This window comes from Equus quagga, chromosome 20 (assembly GCF_021613505.1).
Source record: "Equus quagga isolate Etosha38 chromosome 20, UCLA_HA_Equagga_1.0, whole genome shotgun sequence".
NCBI lineage: Eukaryota > Metazoa > Chordata > Mammalia > Perissodactyla > Equidae > Equus > Equus quagga.
Window position 1 is genome coordinate 17,702,723 of NC_060286.1, and position 16,724 is coordinate 17,719,446.

Here is a 16,724-nt window from a genome sequence, read left to right on the forward strand (position 1 = left end):
GGCTGTTTCCTTACCTATAAAGTGGTGATGATGGGGTGGCTGTGAGAATTAAATGTAAAGCGCACATCACAACCCCTGGTACATTGTAATAATTTTAAGCTATTGAGTGTGTAATGTATTTTAAATTAATAATAGAAATATTCTATAGTAATACTTAGTTATCCTCTCTGGTCAGAAGTGAGATACAAGAGTGGTGGTTCTTACATGCTCCTCCTAAGAGAACCCTTTCTTAACCAAGCTGATTACATCTTACCAGCAAGTGACTACCAATCTACTTGCATCTCATTCTATTTACTTACTTGTGAGGAGGAGGAGTGCCTCTTATTTTTCTCCTATCAGTTATTTATCTTGTTGTTGTTGTTAGTGCTCTTGGAATTCATTCTACCCTTTACAAAAACTAAGTGTCAGATATGAACAGTGATACCAAAAAGGAAGTTGAACTTGAAGAGTAGGAAGTGATAAACCCAGGATAAGGATAAAGGTAATGAAGTGGTGTTTGGCTTAAGAGTCCAAGGAAAGCAGAATCTCAGAAAGGCTCTAATTTTGTTCCGTCATTCCTCAAGTATTGATTGTTTCCTTACGCTGTACGGGGCAAGGTGGGGATGGGGCAGGGGCACCAGCACTGTTGGAGGCCTCGTTTCTCTCTGTGAAGGTTTTCTTTAGTTGAATACTTTTTTCAAGATAATTGTAGATTTACATGCAATTGTAAGAAATAATACAGAGAGATCCCTTGTATTTCATTACAAGGATTTGAAGTCTTATTAATAATGAAGGTGAGATAGTTCCTTGTATAATTGGTACAGAATCACAGGTAGAAGGTGCATCATGATTTTGAAAAAGGTGAGATTACTCTCTTGCAGCTGCAGCAAATAACGAAGGTTTCATGCAGGTGTCAGTTTTTAAGCTAAAATTCAAAAAGATGAGAACAATTGTATTAGGTTGAGAACAAGGAGAAATGAGATACCAAGAGCCAGGTGAAAGGGAGTACCTGGCTTCCTTCAGTGAGTAATCTACACTTTTAAACTGCACTCTTCTTGTAAATTGATCCTTTCTTGCCGCGTTTTTAGAACTCAAGTAATGATGAGCCTATTAATCTCAGGTCTAATTGTTACATTTTTTGTTTTTGATATAGAATACCTTGATTCTACTGAGAGTCTGACTCACTGAAAAAGTTTCCCTTTTGCTTTTAGAATGAGAACAGAGACCGGCATGAGCACAGTAGCGAAAGGCGGAGGCGTGGCAACCCTGAGCCATTATCTAATGGACGACCCCAGAGTAACTCTAACTCACAGCAGGTGGTGGAGCAAGATGAAGAAGAAGATGAGGAGCTGACGCTGAAATATGGCGCCAAACATGTGATCATGCTCTTTGTCCCAGTGACTCTCTGTATGGTGGTGGTTGTGGCTACCATCAAATCAGTCAGCTTTTATACCCGGAAGGATGGGCAGCTGTACGTATGTATTTTGTTTTCTTATTCTCAAGGCCCGTATAACTTCTTCATTGCATGTCATCATCACCTGAAGGCCTCTGCATTGAAGGGGCAAGAAGGCTAGAGAGTCCATCCTCTCTGACGGCCAGAAGCAGTTGAGCAAGCGAGGGGTTATTTATTCCTTGATGCTTTATGCAGAGAAAAGGAAAGCTGTAGAATTCTATTTCCCATATGGTGTCACTAGATAGAGCTGAATTTATTTGGAATTGAGCAGGGTAAGAGTTGAATAGTTATCTTTCCCACCTCGGGGCCATTGGGCCCATTGTTCTTCTGCCTGGAATGTTCTTTCCTTTTCTAACTTTGGTAGATTAATTCCTATCATCCTTCTCATCTTGGCTTAACTGTTAAGTCCTGAAAGATAACTTCCCTGATCCTCCTAACAGAATTAGGTCCTTCCTTGTATTCTTTCTCATAGTGACCTGTTCTCTTTTCACTTGTCATAATATGCAAATATGTATTTACATTACTTAATACCTGGTTTCCTTCTACACCATAAGGCCTATGAGGGCACTTTGTTTCCAGGGCAAATTATGTAATAAATGCTCAGCAAAAAAACGTTGTTAAATGAAAGGATGAAGACCTAATGCGTGCTGGCACTCTCTAGACTCTTGGGGAACTGTCGTGTAGATTCTCTGTTGTTGGTGGTGTCATCCCTTTGCCTCTAAGAAAAATGTCACTTGGTCCTGTCTCCAGGATTCTCATGGGGCTCAAAAAAGTTTTAAGTAAATTTTGGAATTTGAAATTGGCAAGAGTCTGAAAAACCTTGTGGGTTTCTAAAAGCCAAGCTTTTAACCTTTTGGGAGAAAGGCTAAGACAATGAAGGACAGGGGTTAGAGACAATAGCAAAAGAGATTGGGGGTTATTATCTATATAAATTAGAGTTAGGTTTGGCTACATATTATAGAACAGGGATTAGCAAGCTATAGCCCACAGTCATCTATTTTTATAAATAAAGTTTTATTGGAACACAACCATGTCTTCGTTTATTGTCTATGGCTGCTTTCATACTGCAATGGCAGAGTTGAGTGGTTGCAACAGAGACCATGTGACCCACAAAACTTAAAATATTTACTCTCTAGTCCTTTACACAAAGTTTGCTGACCCCATTATAGAAAATCAAAACAACTGGTTAAAATGATATACATATTTTATCTCTCCCACAGAGTAGTGCTGAGGTAGTCAGTCCAAATTGGTCTAGTGGCTTCAGGTTCATGAAGGCCTCAGGCTCCTTCTTTCCTGCTTTGGCTTCTATCCTCTAGGTTGTTTCAGGGCCCAGTATTGGTGCTGGACCCCAGGGTTCATTCAGACAGCAGGAAGCAGGAAAGAGGGGAGAAAAGGACATAGGACACATCTCTCAGCAGAATTAACCCCTTTCTTAGAAGTTTCACACACTTCTGCTTATAGCTCGTTGGCCATTACTTAGTCTCACGGCCACACCAGCTCTAAAGGGAGTCAGAAATAAAGTTTTTGGCTGGGAACATTGGCACCAGGAGTGAAAGTGTTTTTATGTGAGTGAGAAACAACAGAAACAATGGATATGTGACATTATCCCAAGACAGCTCCAGTTGCAGTCCCGCTACAGGTGAAAGATGACAGTTATAAGCCATTTTACCTTCCTCTGATAACCATTTGTAGCCTAGGTAGTTTATGTGGCCGAATCCGGTTCTTTAACAAATCACTAATGAGCTGTGGAGAAAGAATATTTGATGAGGTAATTATTTCAATATAAAGCATCCACTAGATGGAGCCAGTGTCTTGCTCTCGAAAGTCCACCTCTCCATATTTTAGATATCTTCTTTTATGTTGAAGTACTTAGAGTATAGCTATTTTTCTTAGGTTAAGAATTCTTGGCTAGATTGATGAGATGGAAAAAAGTGACTTATAGCAGTTGAATCAAGGAAACAAAACTCTGGTGTTGGAGTGGGTATGTGGTTTAGGATATCCATTAATGTTTACCTGGGCTTTTGTGTTTTATTTTAGAATCTATACCCCATTCACAGAAGACACCGATACTGTGGGGCAGAGAGCCCTGCACTCAATTCTGAATGCTGCTATCATGATCAGCGTCATAGTTGTCATGACTATTCTCCTGGTGGTTCTGTACAAATACAGGTGCTATAAGGTGAGCGTGAGACACAGCTTTGCTTTCCACTGTGTTCTTTTTATGATTGGGTTTTCCTGTCACATACCTTACTTGGTCTAGTAAAAAAAAAAAAAAAGGGTCTTATATTCTGCAGCTAAGTTGATTTTTAGTTTTTTCTCCCTTGCTACTGAACATTTAAAAAATACAAAAAGGCATAAATGGAAAACAAATGTTTTCATATAATATCACAATCTAAATGATTTTAACATTTTGATTTGCAGTATACTTATGACTTTCCAAAAGGATATATCCTAAGACCTTTGTGAATTCCTCCCTCACAAATAGCATTATAGGATATAATTGTTCCCATAAAATAATGTCTGACTAAAAAAATTCAGATTTTCATACTTGAGTACAGAGCAGTAAAGCTATCTTCAATGCGGTGTTAACTCATTGATGACTGGCTGTATACCTGCTTCTAAATTGGTAGACATCCATTCCCTCACCATCTCTCCTGTGGAAGCATTATTTCTTTCCTTGGAAAATAAGGGCAGGGGACGTTGCGCAGGAAAGACACAGGCCCAGCCCTCCCAGCCTCTGCTCCTCTAGCTCACTCTCTAAGTGACTCACTCCTGAACTTCAGCCTCCTGGCACATGTTTCAGATTCATGCCTCAGAAAAATGACAAATTGTTACGAGTCATGAACCTTTAGGGTCATTCTCAAATAAAGGAAATAAGTATTAACTCTCCAAATATTGAAATCTGCTCTATTTCCTTCTAGTATTTATTTCCATATATTTTTTAACGTGGTTAAATATAATCAGTGTATGTCCTTTCTCAACTTTTACTTTGGCATAAGGATTTTTTCATATTATAAATTCTTAGAAAATATGTCTGATGGCTATGTAATATTTGACTCAATGTTGTTGGTGCCATTGAGTCGATTTTGACTCCTCATGACCTGTGTACAGCAGAGCAAAACTCTGCCAGGTTTTTTTGCACCATCCTCTCACCTTCTGGTACTGTATCAGACCATGCTCCACTGCTATTTATAGGGTTTTCATGGCTAGTTTTTTCAGAAGTGGTGGCCAGGTCCTTCTTCCTAGTCTGTTTTAGTCTGGAAGCTCTGCTGAAACCTGTGCAGCATGGGCTACCCTGCTGTTATTTGAAATACCGGTGGCATAGCTTTCAGCATCGCAGCAACCTACAGCCACCACATGTGACAACTGACAGATGAGTGGTGTGGTTCCCTGACCAAGAAATGAACCCAGGCCACAGCGGGGTGTCGAATCTTAACCACCACCAGGGCTGGTTAGGCTCAATGAGTATATTGTAATTTACTTCCGCTAATTTCTCTGGTATTGGACATTTAAGATATTTCCAGTTCTTTACTGTTCTAAAAAATAATGTCTTGATGCATAGAGCTTTTTCAGTTTTTCAAATTATTTCCTTAGGGTAAAATCCTAGACACAGAATTTCTGGGAAAAATTATCTACATATTTTTAACTGTCTTGGTATGCAAAATTTTTCAAAATGATAGTGTCAGGGGCTGGCCCTGTGGCCAAGTGGTTGAGTTTACACACTCTACTTCGGCAGCCCAGAGTTTCGCTGGTTTAGAAATTATACAGAGTTTAACCTTGCTTGGTGAACATTTGAGTGGGTAGAAGTGTTAACCTAAGTGATGACCATCTGCCGTCTGGTATTAGCACATGGAGAAGATTGAAGACAAAAAGGGTGTATGATGATAACAAGTTGTCGTCAATAGTCAGAAAGCCAAAGAGCAAATGATGGAAACCCATGCTGGGGACCGTTCTCTTCCCCCTGTTTAAATACGCTCACGTCTTAACTACCTTTCTTTATACTTTTTTTCACCATATGTATTTGTCTGCATATAAATGGTGACTTGCCAGTTCCGTTTCTCTGCTTTATTGGACTCACTTTGTGACTTTTATCTGGATTCTATGCTACTTTTGTTCTCACATTTTATTGGGAGTTTGTGTATGCTGTTTAGGGTTGTGTCCATACCTGTGCACCTTGGGCATGGGCCCACAAGTTTACAACAGCTGTAAAAGTTTGCTTTCCCGAGCTTCCTCCTTTCTATGATCTCCTTGGTACTTTTGGGTTCTTTTGGACTTCTCTGTTGCATTCCCCCAGCCAGAAAGCTGGGCTTTAGATTTTTCCAATGTCATGGCTTAAGGTGGGAGGACAGAGAGAGAAATCAAGCAAGGGCTATTTGCCCTACTCTCTGGGAGCTATAGGCTCCTGCCGTCCTCATTGCTGCCGTCACAGGATGGTTTGGAGACTGGGCTTGAGAGAGTGGAGAAAAGGAAAAAACAAAAACTGAGATTTTTGCATTCTCTGACGGTGTTAGGAGACCGCTTTCCTGCTCCTCTATCCAGAACTTGGTTCTCCTGGTGCCCTCTTTGTCTCGCTAAGGCCCACTCGGGTTGTGTTGGGTTCAGGTGGAGGGGAGCACTGGAGGGAAGAAGTGGTAAACTCCCTACTGGCTCCCCGGTGCTTCTGACTCCCCAGCCCGCCTGCCTCTGTTTACTTTTCGGAGTCCTCCACCGGCCGCTGCGTGCATTCTCTCCCGGTTTTATAGTTGCGTTCAGTGGGAGAGACAGGGTGGAAGGTGCTTTTCCGCCGTGTTACCTAGAACCTGTCCTGATATATTTTTGGTCAGTTTTATTCATCTTTTAGTTATGCTTCATTTTAGACAGTCTAGAAGGTTTATATTCAGCCAGATTTCCACATTTACTATTCATTTGTGTTGTGTTGTTTTGCTTTCTAATGTTGGAGTCTTAGCAAGCACGGCCAGTTCTATAGAAACAAGTTGTTTACTTTGACTCCTAGTATAAAATAAAAGGAGCTTTTGAGTCAGAAATTCAGAAACTTGCCAGGACCTGTTTGGAAATAAGCCCTGAGGATTTGTTATGTCAGTGGTTGGTTGTGCAATGTCTATGAGAAATGCAAGAAGCTAAAAAGACCAAACAAACCTTAAAATGGTAGAAACAGGAAAGGCAGTTAATTATTACAGGTCATTTGTCATAGATGAAACTGTGTGGCTTATTAAATCACGTGGTTTCTGGCCTGGGTAGTGGGGGTTCAGAGCAGAGACTTGCTGCCCTGCTGAAGCAGGCCTCTTTCCTTTCAGAGCCTTCAGCACAGGCAAGCTGAGCTAGGGAGTTTTACAGGAAGAGAAAGGCCAGTTTAACTACCCAAAGTTCTGGAAAAAGGGGAGGTGCTATTTAGTCATCATCAGAAGAGGCTTTGAATTCAGGTAGTAATTCAGAAAATCATAACATCAATGACTAAATAGACAAACTCTTTACAACCATTGTTACAGGCAGGGGGCTAATAGTTTTACAGTATCAAGAGCATTTACAAATTGTTAAGAAAATTAGGAATATCCTAATAAGAAACTTTTAAAACCCAAGCAGAGAAATTACAAAGGAAATATAGATGGCCAGGAGAGAGAGAGAGAGAGATGTCTATGTATTTCCTCACTAGCAAAAAAAAGAAATACATATTACATATTAAAATAACAAATGAACCTATTTCACCTATTGACTTGGTAAAGATTAATCCAGTCTTTTTTGTGAAGTCACTAACCAATATATATCAACAGTCAGTAATTAGAACAAGTCAGTGCTCTTTGATTCCATAGTTTTGCTTTCATGATTTATCCCAAAGAAAGGATTAGAAATGTAGAAATATATTTGCACGTTAGGATATTCATCCTAGCATACGTTATGATTAAAAAAAGGAAAGCACCACAGATTTCATGCATAAGGGAAAGGTTAAATTGTGTGTTCATTCATATAAGTAGAATATTATTATTGTCATTTAAAAATTATATTTTCAAAAAAAGATTTGGTGGCATAAGAGGATGTAATAAAAAGTTAAGTTTTAAAAAGTAAAATGTAAAATTGTGTATTATTTGATTCTAATTTTGTTAAAAGATCTTTACACATGCAGACAGAAAACATGTCTGAAAAGAAAATACCAACTTTGGTTGTCATTGGTCAGTTGGAATTGTTTTCTTCTTTTAGTGTTTCAAATAAACAACATCCCCATGTTCCCTTGCCAAAAATACAAGGTAAAAAGCATTTCTCAAGGGGCTAGCCCCGTGGTGTAGTGGTTAAGTTTGCGCGCTCTACTTGGTTGCCCAGGGTTCACAGGTTCAGATCCCAGGTGCGGACCTACATAGCGCTCATCGCACCAACTGTGGCGGCGTCCCATATACAAAGCAGAGGAAAATTGGCACAGATGTTAACTCAGGGACCATCTTCCTCAGGGAAAAAAAAAAACGCGTTTCTCAAGAAAGATAAGAACTTCTAGTATTTAATATTTACTCTGTCCCTTAATTTGGAGCTTAATATGGAATACCAATGTATATCTCCCACCCTTTAAAGCTTTTCTGTTTTGTAATATTTTATATACTTTTTAGTTTTGTAACTTGAATTATTTCTAAAGCTGAGACTTCTAAGCATGATGAGGTGAGATGCAGGTGGAAAGACTCCTTTCTGCTTAAGCGTTTTGATTATTTTGAAGATGAAATAGGTTAAAAGCTCCCTTTAGAATATTTTGCTAAAGTTGAAGTATTTAGAGGAAAACGTACAAGTGTCCTTTTACTTTGCTATGTATTAAAAATAAAATGGACTAATAGATGGAGAAATGGGTAGACGTTACAAAGCAAGGACAGCAAAATGTGGATGGTAGAATTTAGGCAGTGTATGGGTGGTCACTGTAAAATTCTTTAAATTTGGCTGTGTGCTTGAAAATTTTTATAAAATGTTAGGGGAAAATTTTTAAAAATTATTGAGGTCATATTGGCTTATAACTGCAAATTTCAGGTGTACATTATTGTATATCAGTTTCTGTATAGACTGCATTGTGTTCACCACCAGCAGTTTAGTTTTTATGCATCACCCTACATATGTGCCCCTTAACCCCTTTGGCCCTCCCCCCAACCCTTTCCCCTCTGGCATCCACTACTCTGTTCTCCTTATCCACGTGTTTGTCTTCCACATCTGAGTGAAATCGTGGTGTTTATCTGTCTTTGGCTTATTTTGCTTAGCATAAAACCCTCAAGCTAAAATCTTAGGGGGGAATTTTTGTGGAAGAACACCAGAAATTAAATTTGTGATATTTGGGTAGTCAATTTCGAATATTCAAATATCAAGGAATACCAACTTCTGTGTAAAGCCACTCTTTTGACCTTTTTCCAAGTTGTACCATTTTATAAAGTTGTTTTAGAGAAAGGGAGAGAAAAAAAGAGCCAGAATTTTCAAGAAATATTTTCTTTCAAAAGGATTAACAATCACAGATCACCTTGGGTGAACAAAACAGAACAACAAGAGAAAAATTAATGTAGGTTCTACTCACAGCTAGATTTTGATAGCTTAGAGCCTGATTATTGGAGCAGCTAGATCTGGGAGGTGGGTGTGAGAGACTTTAAAAAATGAAGACAAAATCATATTCTTGATTTGGAGGTTTTCTTTCCTCTCCTTTCTTTAAGGTTTGATTTGGTCTGTTCTGCCTGAGAGATCTGTTTGGAGAAGTTGTTGGCTAAGTGGCTCCAGTAGCCACTTTAAGACTCTGTCTTAAACAATACAATTTATTGGAAGATTAAAGTTTGTAATGGGTGTATCCACCTCAAAATAATTTCACTTTTGGTTGGAAATTACTTGACAATTTATCATGCTTCTCCATTCTGTTTTTAAAAACCCCAGATTCCTTCGGTTACATAGTATTTTCCCAAATATACCCACTACCATTTAAAATTTTTATCTTGTAATGGATTACAAAAAATCAAATTTTGATTCTCTCTCTCATATTAATAAGATGTACATGAATAATAGGGACTAATATTTATATAGTGCTGTATGAATTCTGCATGATAATGATGGACTGACTTATAAGTGTTTCAAAGAATTTGTAATAGTAATGCTTATTAATGAACCATGTAAAATAAACGTAGAAAGCATTGCAATGCTTATTGAAACTTCAGGTTCTGAATATTCTTTTGCCAAATGGTTACATAATGGAGAAGGCCTATTTTCTCTGTATAGTTTATGTATGCAGAGATCACTTAAATGAATATCTGATTTTCAATTTTATTGAATTTTATTTATTTTATTTTTTATTTTATTCAATTTATTTAATGTTTATTTCAGCAATACTACAAAATTCCTCCATTGAAAATATTACTGCTTTAAAATGTAAATGTCAAGTGTTGACTCTGTTGATAATTTGATATTTTAGAATATATTCTTTTATTTTTAAAATTTCACCTTTTTCTAAAGGAACGAAGATCTATATATGTCTTGCTGAAATTTGTTTTTTTTAAAATATTTTATTTTTTTCCTTGTTCTCCACAAAGCCCCCCAATACGTACTTGTGTATTTTTAGTTGTGGGTCTCTCCAGTTGTGGCATGTGGGACGCCGCCTCAGCATGGCTTAATGAGCAGTGCCATGTCCACGCCCAGGATTCGAACCAGCAAAACCCTAGGCCGCTGAACTTAACCACTCGGCCATGGGGCCAGCCCCTGAAATTAGTATTTTATATTATGAGTGGTTCAGCACCAAAGAGTTCTTTATAAGTATGCACTGATCCTAAAGCCGTTTGTGTTCTGCTATTTGAAAGGGATAACATATAAAGAAATAAATTTTTTGTTTTTGTTTTGTTTTGTTTGCTCTTTGTTTATTTGGGTCTGAATTTGCCCGATAATTTAGTAAATTCCTGGAGATTAGGGGAAATGCCTGATTTACCTTTGAATCTGATGTGTTTAGACCAGTTATTCTCAAACTTGGATGCACAGTGGATTCACCTAGGAGCTCTGAAAGACCCAGAAGTTCAGGCGTCAGTCCATTTTACAGTCTCCCCCAGTGATTCAATGTGCATCCAAGGGTTAAGAAAGAAAAATAAATTTTTGAAGAAATTTGCCCTTTTTTAGGGTTACGGCATCTGTTAATTATACTGAAACTCTTTTCTAGGTCATCCATGCCTGGCTTATTATTTCATCTCTGTTGTTGCTGTTCTTTTTCTCAATCATTTACTTGGGGTAAGTGGTGAAATATTTGGTTTGTTTTTCAGAAATCAACTCTATTTGGGCTCTATAACTGTCACTTAAAGCAACGTACTTTGTTGATAAATTACTCTTAAATTTTAATTGTTTCCATATATAGGTCATACTTGGTATATATAAAACTCATTAATATTATCAATAGGGTTATTCTTTTGTTGATCCTTTCTTATAAGTAAAACTGAAAGAACTCAAGATTAGTTAATTCTAAGCCTTTTTAGTAAAGAATTTAGAAAATTCTTTTAGTGAAGAATTTTATATTCTTTATTACTAGTAGAATTCTATGAATCAGAATGTTAAAGTATTTCAAGAATGTATGTAAACATGAATTAATTGATTTTCATACTTTATTATTTCATCAGTTGATCTTTTTTCTTTCCTATAAAATCTTGTATGAAAATCTCACATATAAATAGAAAAAAGTGAAGCTGCTCTGTTGAAGAGAGTAGAGAGGCTCAGAGATTTGCCAGCCTGCCCTTTTGCTTAGCCCCAGTGGCAGAATACAGTTTGTAAACCATTGCACTAGCTCTTAAATTAGGAACAGAAGCATGAAAACTAAAAGAAACACATCTGAGAATCTGTATGAAATGGATGATTTTCTAGAAAAAAATTAATTACCAAAACTGACTGCTGAAGCAATAGAACATCTAATTAAAAAGAAATACAGAAAATGGTTGAAGAGAGAGGTTCCCATCCCACCTGCACCGATAACAACACCAGGCCCAAACGGGTTCATAGGGACATTCTGTTAAAACTTTAAGGAGCTGGATCACTCAAATACTATTTTAGCTGTTCCAGAACAGAGAAAAAGAAAAGCTTCTAGATTCATTTTATGAAGCCAGCATAACCTTGATACCAAAACCCTATAAATTATCAAGAAAAAGGAAACTGTAGACCAATCCTGCTTATTGATGCCAAAAGAATAAGTAAATATTAAGCAAGGTTCAGTGACACATTGAAGAAATAACATATTACGACCAAGTGGAGTCTGTTTGCAGAGTGGAAGACTGGTTTGTTATTGGGAAATATCAATATAAGTCACCACGTTCCTAGGTCATCATCTCTGTATGTGCTAAAAGGCATTTGATAAAATTCAATACCTGTTCTTGATCAACTTCTATAATAAAACAAATAGATGGTTATGTCTCCAACATGATAAAATGTATGAATCTCATTCTGAAGGCCAGTATTATCTTCATAGGGGAACTCTAAAAGTATGCCCCCTAGGTCAGGAACAAGGTGATGATTTCCTTCATCACTGTAGTCTACCAGCGCCCTGGAGGAACGGTGAATATAGACGAGAGAAGGAGATCAGAGTTACGCAATTTGGAAAAGAGAGTTAAACTATCAATAAGGATAAAATGATTGTTTACTTCATTTCAGAACTAACCAAAAAACAATTAGAATCACTGAGTAAATTTGGTAAGGCAATTGAATGCAAAATTAATAAACACAAATCAATGGCCTTGACATAAACTAGTTAGAAAACATAAGGGGAAAAATCCTGTTGATGATAGCAGCAAAAAAGATAAAATATCTGGGATTAAACAAGAACTGTACAAGATCTTTATTAAGAAATTTTTAGATGCCTCTGAAGGGCTTAGAAAGAAGACTTAAACAAAAGGAAAGTTATACCAGGTTACATAAAAAAAGACAATATCATAACCATGTCAATTCTTTCTAAACTTATTTTAAAATTTAATATAAGCCCAATAAAAATACAAGTAGGATTTATTTTTAATCTGGACAAGATGATTCAGAGTTTATTTGGAAAAATAAAGAAGTGAAGGTCCCCAAAGAATTATGAAAAAGAAGAAAGCCAAGGGCTACTAGTGCTACCTGATCTGAAATTGTTAAAACCACAGTAAATAAAATAGTGATACCTGCACCGTGAATAGATAGATGATCAATAGAAGAGATTAGAGAGATTAGAAGAATGCTCAAATATATATGAGAATTTAACTTGTGATAAAGGTAGCATAGAATCAGTAGGCTACAGATGGATTGTTTAGTAATTGGTGTAAGGATAATTGGGTAGTCATCTGGGGGAAAAATTGGATTTTTTCCTTATCTCTATTAGGATAAATTCCAGATGGATTAAAAATGTAAATAAAAAGTGAAACCATAAAAGAAGTAAGGGAAACCACAGTAAATGGGGAATTTAAAAAATATATGTACAGGTAGATATATATTTTTAAATTATATAACTTAAAAGGTCCTTTCGTAGTCCAATGTTTTATATAATTATACACTCCCTGGAAGGGTACACATGAAATTAATAATAGTGCTTTCTTTTGGAGAGGGGAACTGCGGGACAGGATGGGAGGGGAAACTTACTTTTCACAGTATGTGTTGTGAATTTTATATTTTATGTATATGTTACCTAACCAAAGATTAATAATAGTTTGGGCTTTGTTTTTCTTTGTTTTTTTTGAGTGCTAGGATATCTGAAATGCTTAATCTGAATAGCTACATTGACCAGAAATTTCCACATTTATTTTGGAATTTCAAAATGGGGGGAAGATTATCTTTCTGGATAGTCTCCATAACCCAAAGTTTGTGCTTGAATAAATGAATGCTTTCTTTCTCCTCAGGTACCCAGGACATCTCCTACACTTGTAATCTCTTTGTTTTTAGGTGGTGGAATTCTTTCCTCCAAAATTAAAATAGTATTTTTCTTCATTATAAAAATGCTAAACCTTCATTGTAAAAAAAAAAAGAAACAAAAAGACATTTTATAAGCTTATAAAGAAGAAAAGTAAAAAGGGACCAGATTCCCATCATCTAAAGATAAATCCTGTCGTCCTTTCAGGAATTATGTGAATCTCTTGCTTTCCCTTCTCACACGTTATTTCACATAAATGAGATTTTTTTTTTCAGGCAACAGCGTGTCATGCCTATATTCCATGTCTGTCTGTGTGTGTATAAAACATATGTATTTTAGTAGTGTACTAAATTTTATTTTATGAAAATAACATATGTTCTAGCTATAAAATTTATTGCGCATGTTTAATTTTTTCCAATTTCACATATTTTTAACTAGGGTTTCCCAAACAAAAGTATGGCATTTTAGGTGGTATATGGCCTTTTTTTAGGTTTTGTACTTAGTTTTACAGCTGTGGCCTGTGATACTGGTTTCCTATTTATATGAATGATACAGAGTTTTCTGAGGAGGAAAAGTGAATTAATTTAAAGAAAAGTGCTAAAGAATAGCACAGTTAATTTAAGATATGGTAAAAATATGAAGATGGGATATGGTTATCTAATGTTTGGGAACCATAATTCTAAACAATGTTTTGATGAAAATTATTGTACGTAAGTCTTTTTAGATCTCTGTCTAATTTTTTTCAGGGAAGTGTTTAAAACCTACAACGTTGCCATGGACTACATTACTGTTGCACTTCTGATCTGGAATTTTGGCGTGGTGGGAATGATTGCCATTCACTGGAAAGGTCCGCTGCGACTCCAGCAGGCATATCTCATTATGATCAGTGCCCTCATGGCCCTCGTATTTATCAAGTACCTCCCAGAATGGACTGCATGGCTCATCTTGGCTGTGATTTCAATATACGGTAAAACTCAAGACTGACGTTTTGTTTGTCACAGAAGTACTTCACTGGTGTGTTTTCCTTCCTCTTCCAGTTATCTTGTCTTAGGAAAATGATAACAGTTACATTCCATAGCTCCTCAGTAAATAATTAGCTATAATATCTTTTTCATATAAAGATTTCTTTTTTTTTTTGAGGTTAAGTTCTTAAAAAATGTTTTATTACTGCCCACAGTTTAACTCAGTGATGGATTAGTGGAAGGATCTATAGACTTCTGGTCAGAAGACTTAGATTCAAATCCCATCTCTACCACTGACAGTCTTTGTGACCTTAGGAAAGTGACTCAGGCTCCTTGAGCTTCAGTTTCCTCGTTTGGAAAATTGGAACAATACTTCCCAGAGTTGTATGGGTTCAGAATGTATGTTGAAAAGCACTAGCAGAGTGGTTAATTCACATAAAATGCTCAATTTTTAAAATCAAAATTAATTTACCTACTTTTTATAAGGCAACTTGGGTAGAATTTTTCTTTTAAAAATAAAACTTACTTGAGCAGTGTGAGATTCTAGTTCATTAACAACCAGTGTGACGTGGGTCCTGAACGGTCAGAATGTGCCCCAGCCGTGAATGACCACGGCAGCTCCATAGGTGTGTACTCTGTGGCTATTGCCCTGCAGGAAAGCCAGAAAGATCCATTTTCATAGTCAATATATGTGGTCTTAATATTGTAATTAGACAGTGCTCTTTTATCTCTATTCAAATGCTAATTAAAATGGTGACCTGTAGTAGGAAACCTCATCGTCCCCACTTGATTGACAAAGAAAAAGTCTGTGGAAATAGAATTGAATTGGTTCTGTTCTCATATTTGAGCAGTCAGTCATAGAACTATAGAAGTCAGATACTGTATGCCTGACTTTCATAGAGACCTTAGCTTATATAGTACTTGATAGTTTGCACAGTACTCACCTATTATTGCTTAGCTGTGGTTGAGAATGCCAGTTCTGGCCTCCATCCAGAGGTTTTACAGCAGTCAGCAACTGGTAAATACTTTGCAGTCTGAGGTTTTACTGTTAGGTTCTTCTGTTCAGTGACTTTTGCAATAGCCTCACCTTCAAAGGGACACAGTATTTCCATACCTAGCTCCTCGTGTGGTACTTCAGCATTCCTGCCATTGCTCACAGTCTTCCCAGGCTAGATCTTAACCACATCCAGCTTCCTCCAGGAGCACAGATAGAACATCACAGCGATGATATCATCCTCTGAAGAGGTGCATTTGACATACTCGTTGAGGACATACAAATTTTCACCAAGGAGCTCATAAAAAGGCAATCGGCATTTCCCTGTACGTAGTACAAGGCCCTGCCACGTTGATTAAATTCCTGAAAATTATTTGGTAAGCTAAGGGCTTCTGCATCTCTGACATTGTTGATAAATAGCAGTTGATCCTCTCTGCATGCACAATGTGAAAACAAGTTCAGGATCTTTTAGGCCTTTTGGGGATCTGGAAGCAACGTATTCCTTATTTACAAATTTTTCTTAATCTTATTTATGCTGCTACTCACAAATTGACCCATCTTGAATTGGGGCCTCCTTATAACAAAGAGCTCTAGAATCTGTCCAAATTGTAATACCACAGTCACTCCCATCAATGTCCCCTCCCCCTGCCCCCAGAGAATCATTTACTCCAGAGGCTTTAGCAGCTTCCTCTCATACCTCCTGAAATCTCTAGACCACCCATGATGATCATAAGTTGCCCATGAATTTCTGGTATGAGAAACTGCCCTCTTCAGTCCCATGCTATACACCATCAGAATGACAGTTGATGACTGCATACTGAGGTCTCCTGGAAACAGGTTCTCACAGGCTCTGAATCTGTGAGGCTCCGTTCCCTTCTGTGAGTCATGGAGGCAGCGTTCTGGAAGCTCAGCACAGGCACCGGGGCCTCTTTGTTAGGACAGGAATGTTACCTGTAGGATAGAGCTAAGTCTCGGCCCTCTAGAGTATCCCCTACTGGAGAGGGTAGCCTCTTCTGTCCTCGGTCCCTTGCCAGTTGACAAAGTGCTAGAGGAAATCACCCCTTTCTTGGATCCCTGGCTACCTCAGGAACCCTTTGGGATCAAGTGAGTGAACAGCAATAGGAGTTTGTACACTTTATGGACAGCATCAAACTACATGTGATGGAGCTGACTGGAGAGCTCCTACTTTTCTTAATCCAGATGTCCTTGATCAAAGAATAGGATCCAAGGGTCAGCAAAATTAGCTGAACTTTGGGCAGTCATCTTGCCCTGGTTAACACTTGGCTCCATCGGTGCGTTTTTACAGACTCTTGGGCCATTGTCGTCAGTCTGGCCATCTGGTTCTACTAACGGTAACAACAACAATTATTTATCCAAGATTTCCTTCTTTGGGGAAAATAACTGTGAGAATCTCTTGCCTCACGGACACCCAAAATATAAATCAAGGTTACATGTGTCTCTGTACATGTTAAAGCCACAGTACAGGCCTCCCTTTATCCACTT

At 37.5% G+C, this 16,724-nt stretch overlaps 1 protein-coding gene across 4 annotated transcripts in view; it reads left to right on the forward strand.

Moving 5' to 3' along the window:
• Positions 1 to 16,724, forward strand: part of PSEN1 (presenilin 1) — a 73,483-nt gene that overhangs the window by 38,359 nt on the left and 18,400 nt on the right. For all 4 annotated transcript variants that reach the window (XM_046647210.1, XM_046647209.1, XM_046647208.1 and 1 more), the window contains 4 exons: positions 1,191 to 1,450; positions 3,470 to 3,611; positions 10,572 to 10,639; positions 14,012 to 14,232. In XM_046647210.1, coding sequence (XP_046503166.1) covers positions 1,191 to 1,450; positions 3,470 to 3,611; positions 10,572 to 10,639; positions 14,012 to 14,232 — 691 coding nt within the window. The remainder of the gene's footprint in view (positions 1 to 1,190; positions 1,451 to 3,469; positions 3,612 to 10,571; positions 10,640 to 14,011; positions 14,233 to 16,724) is intronic.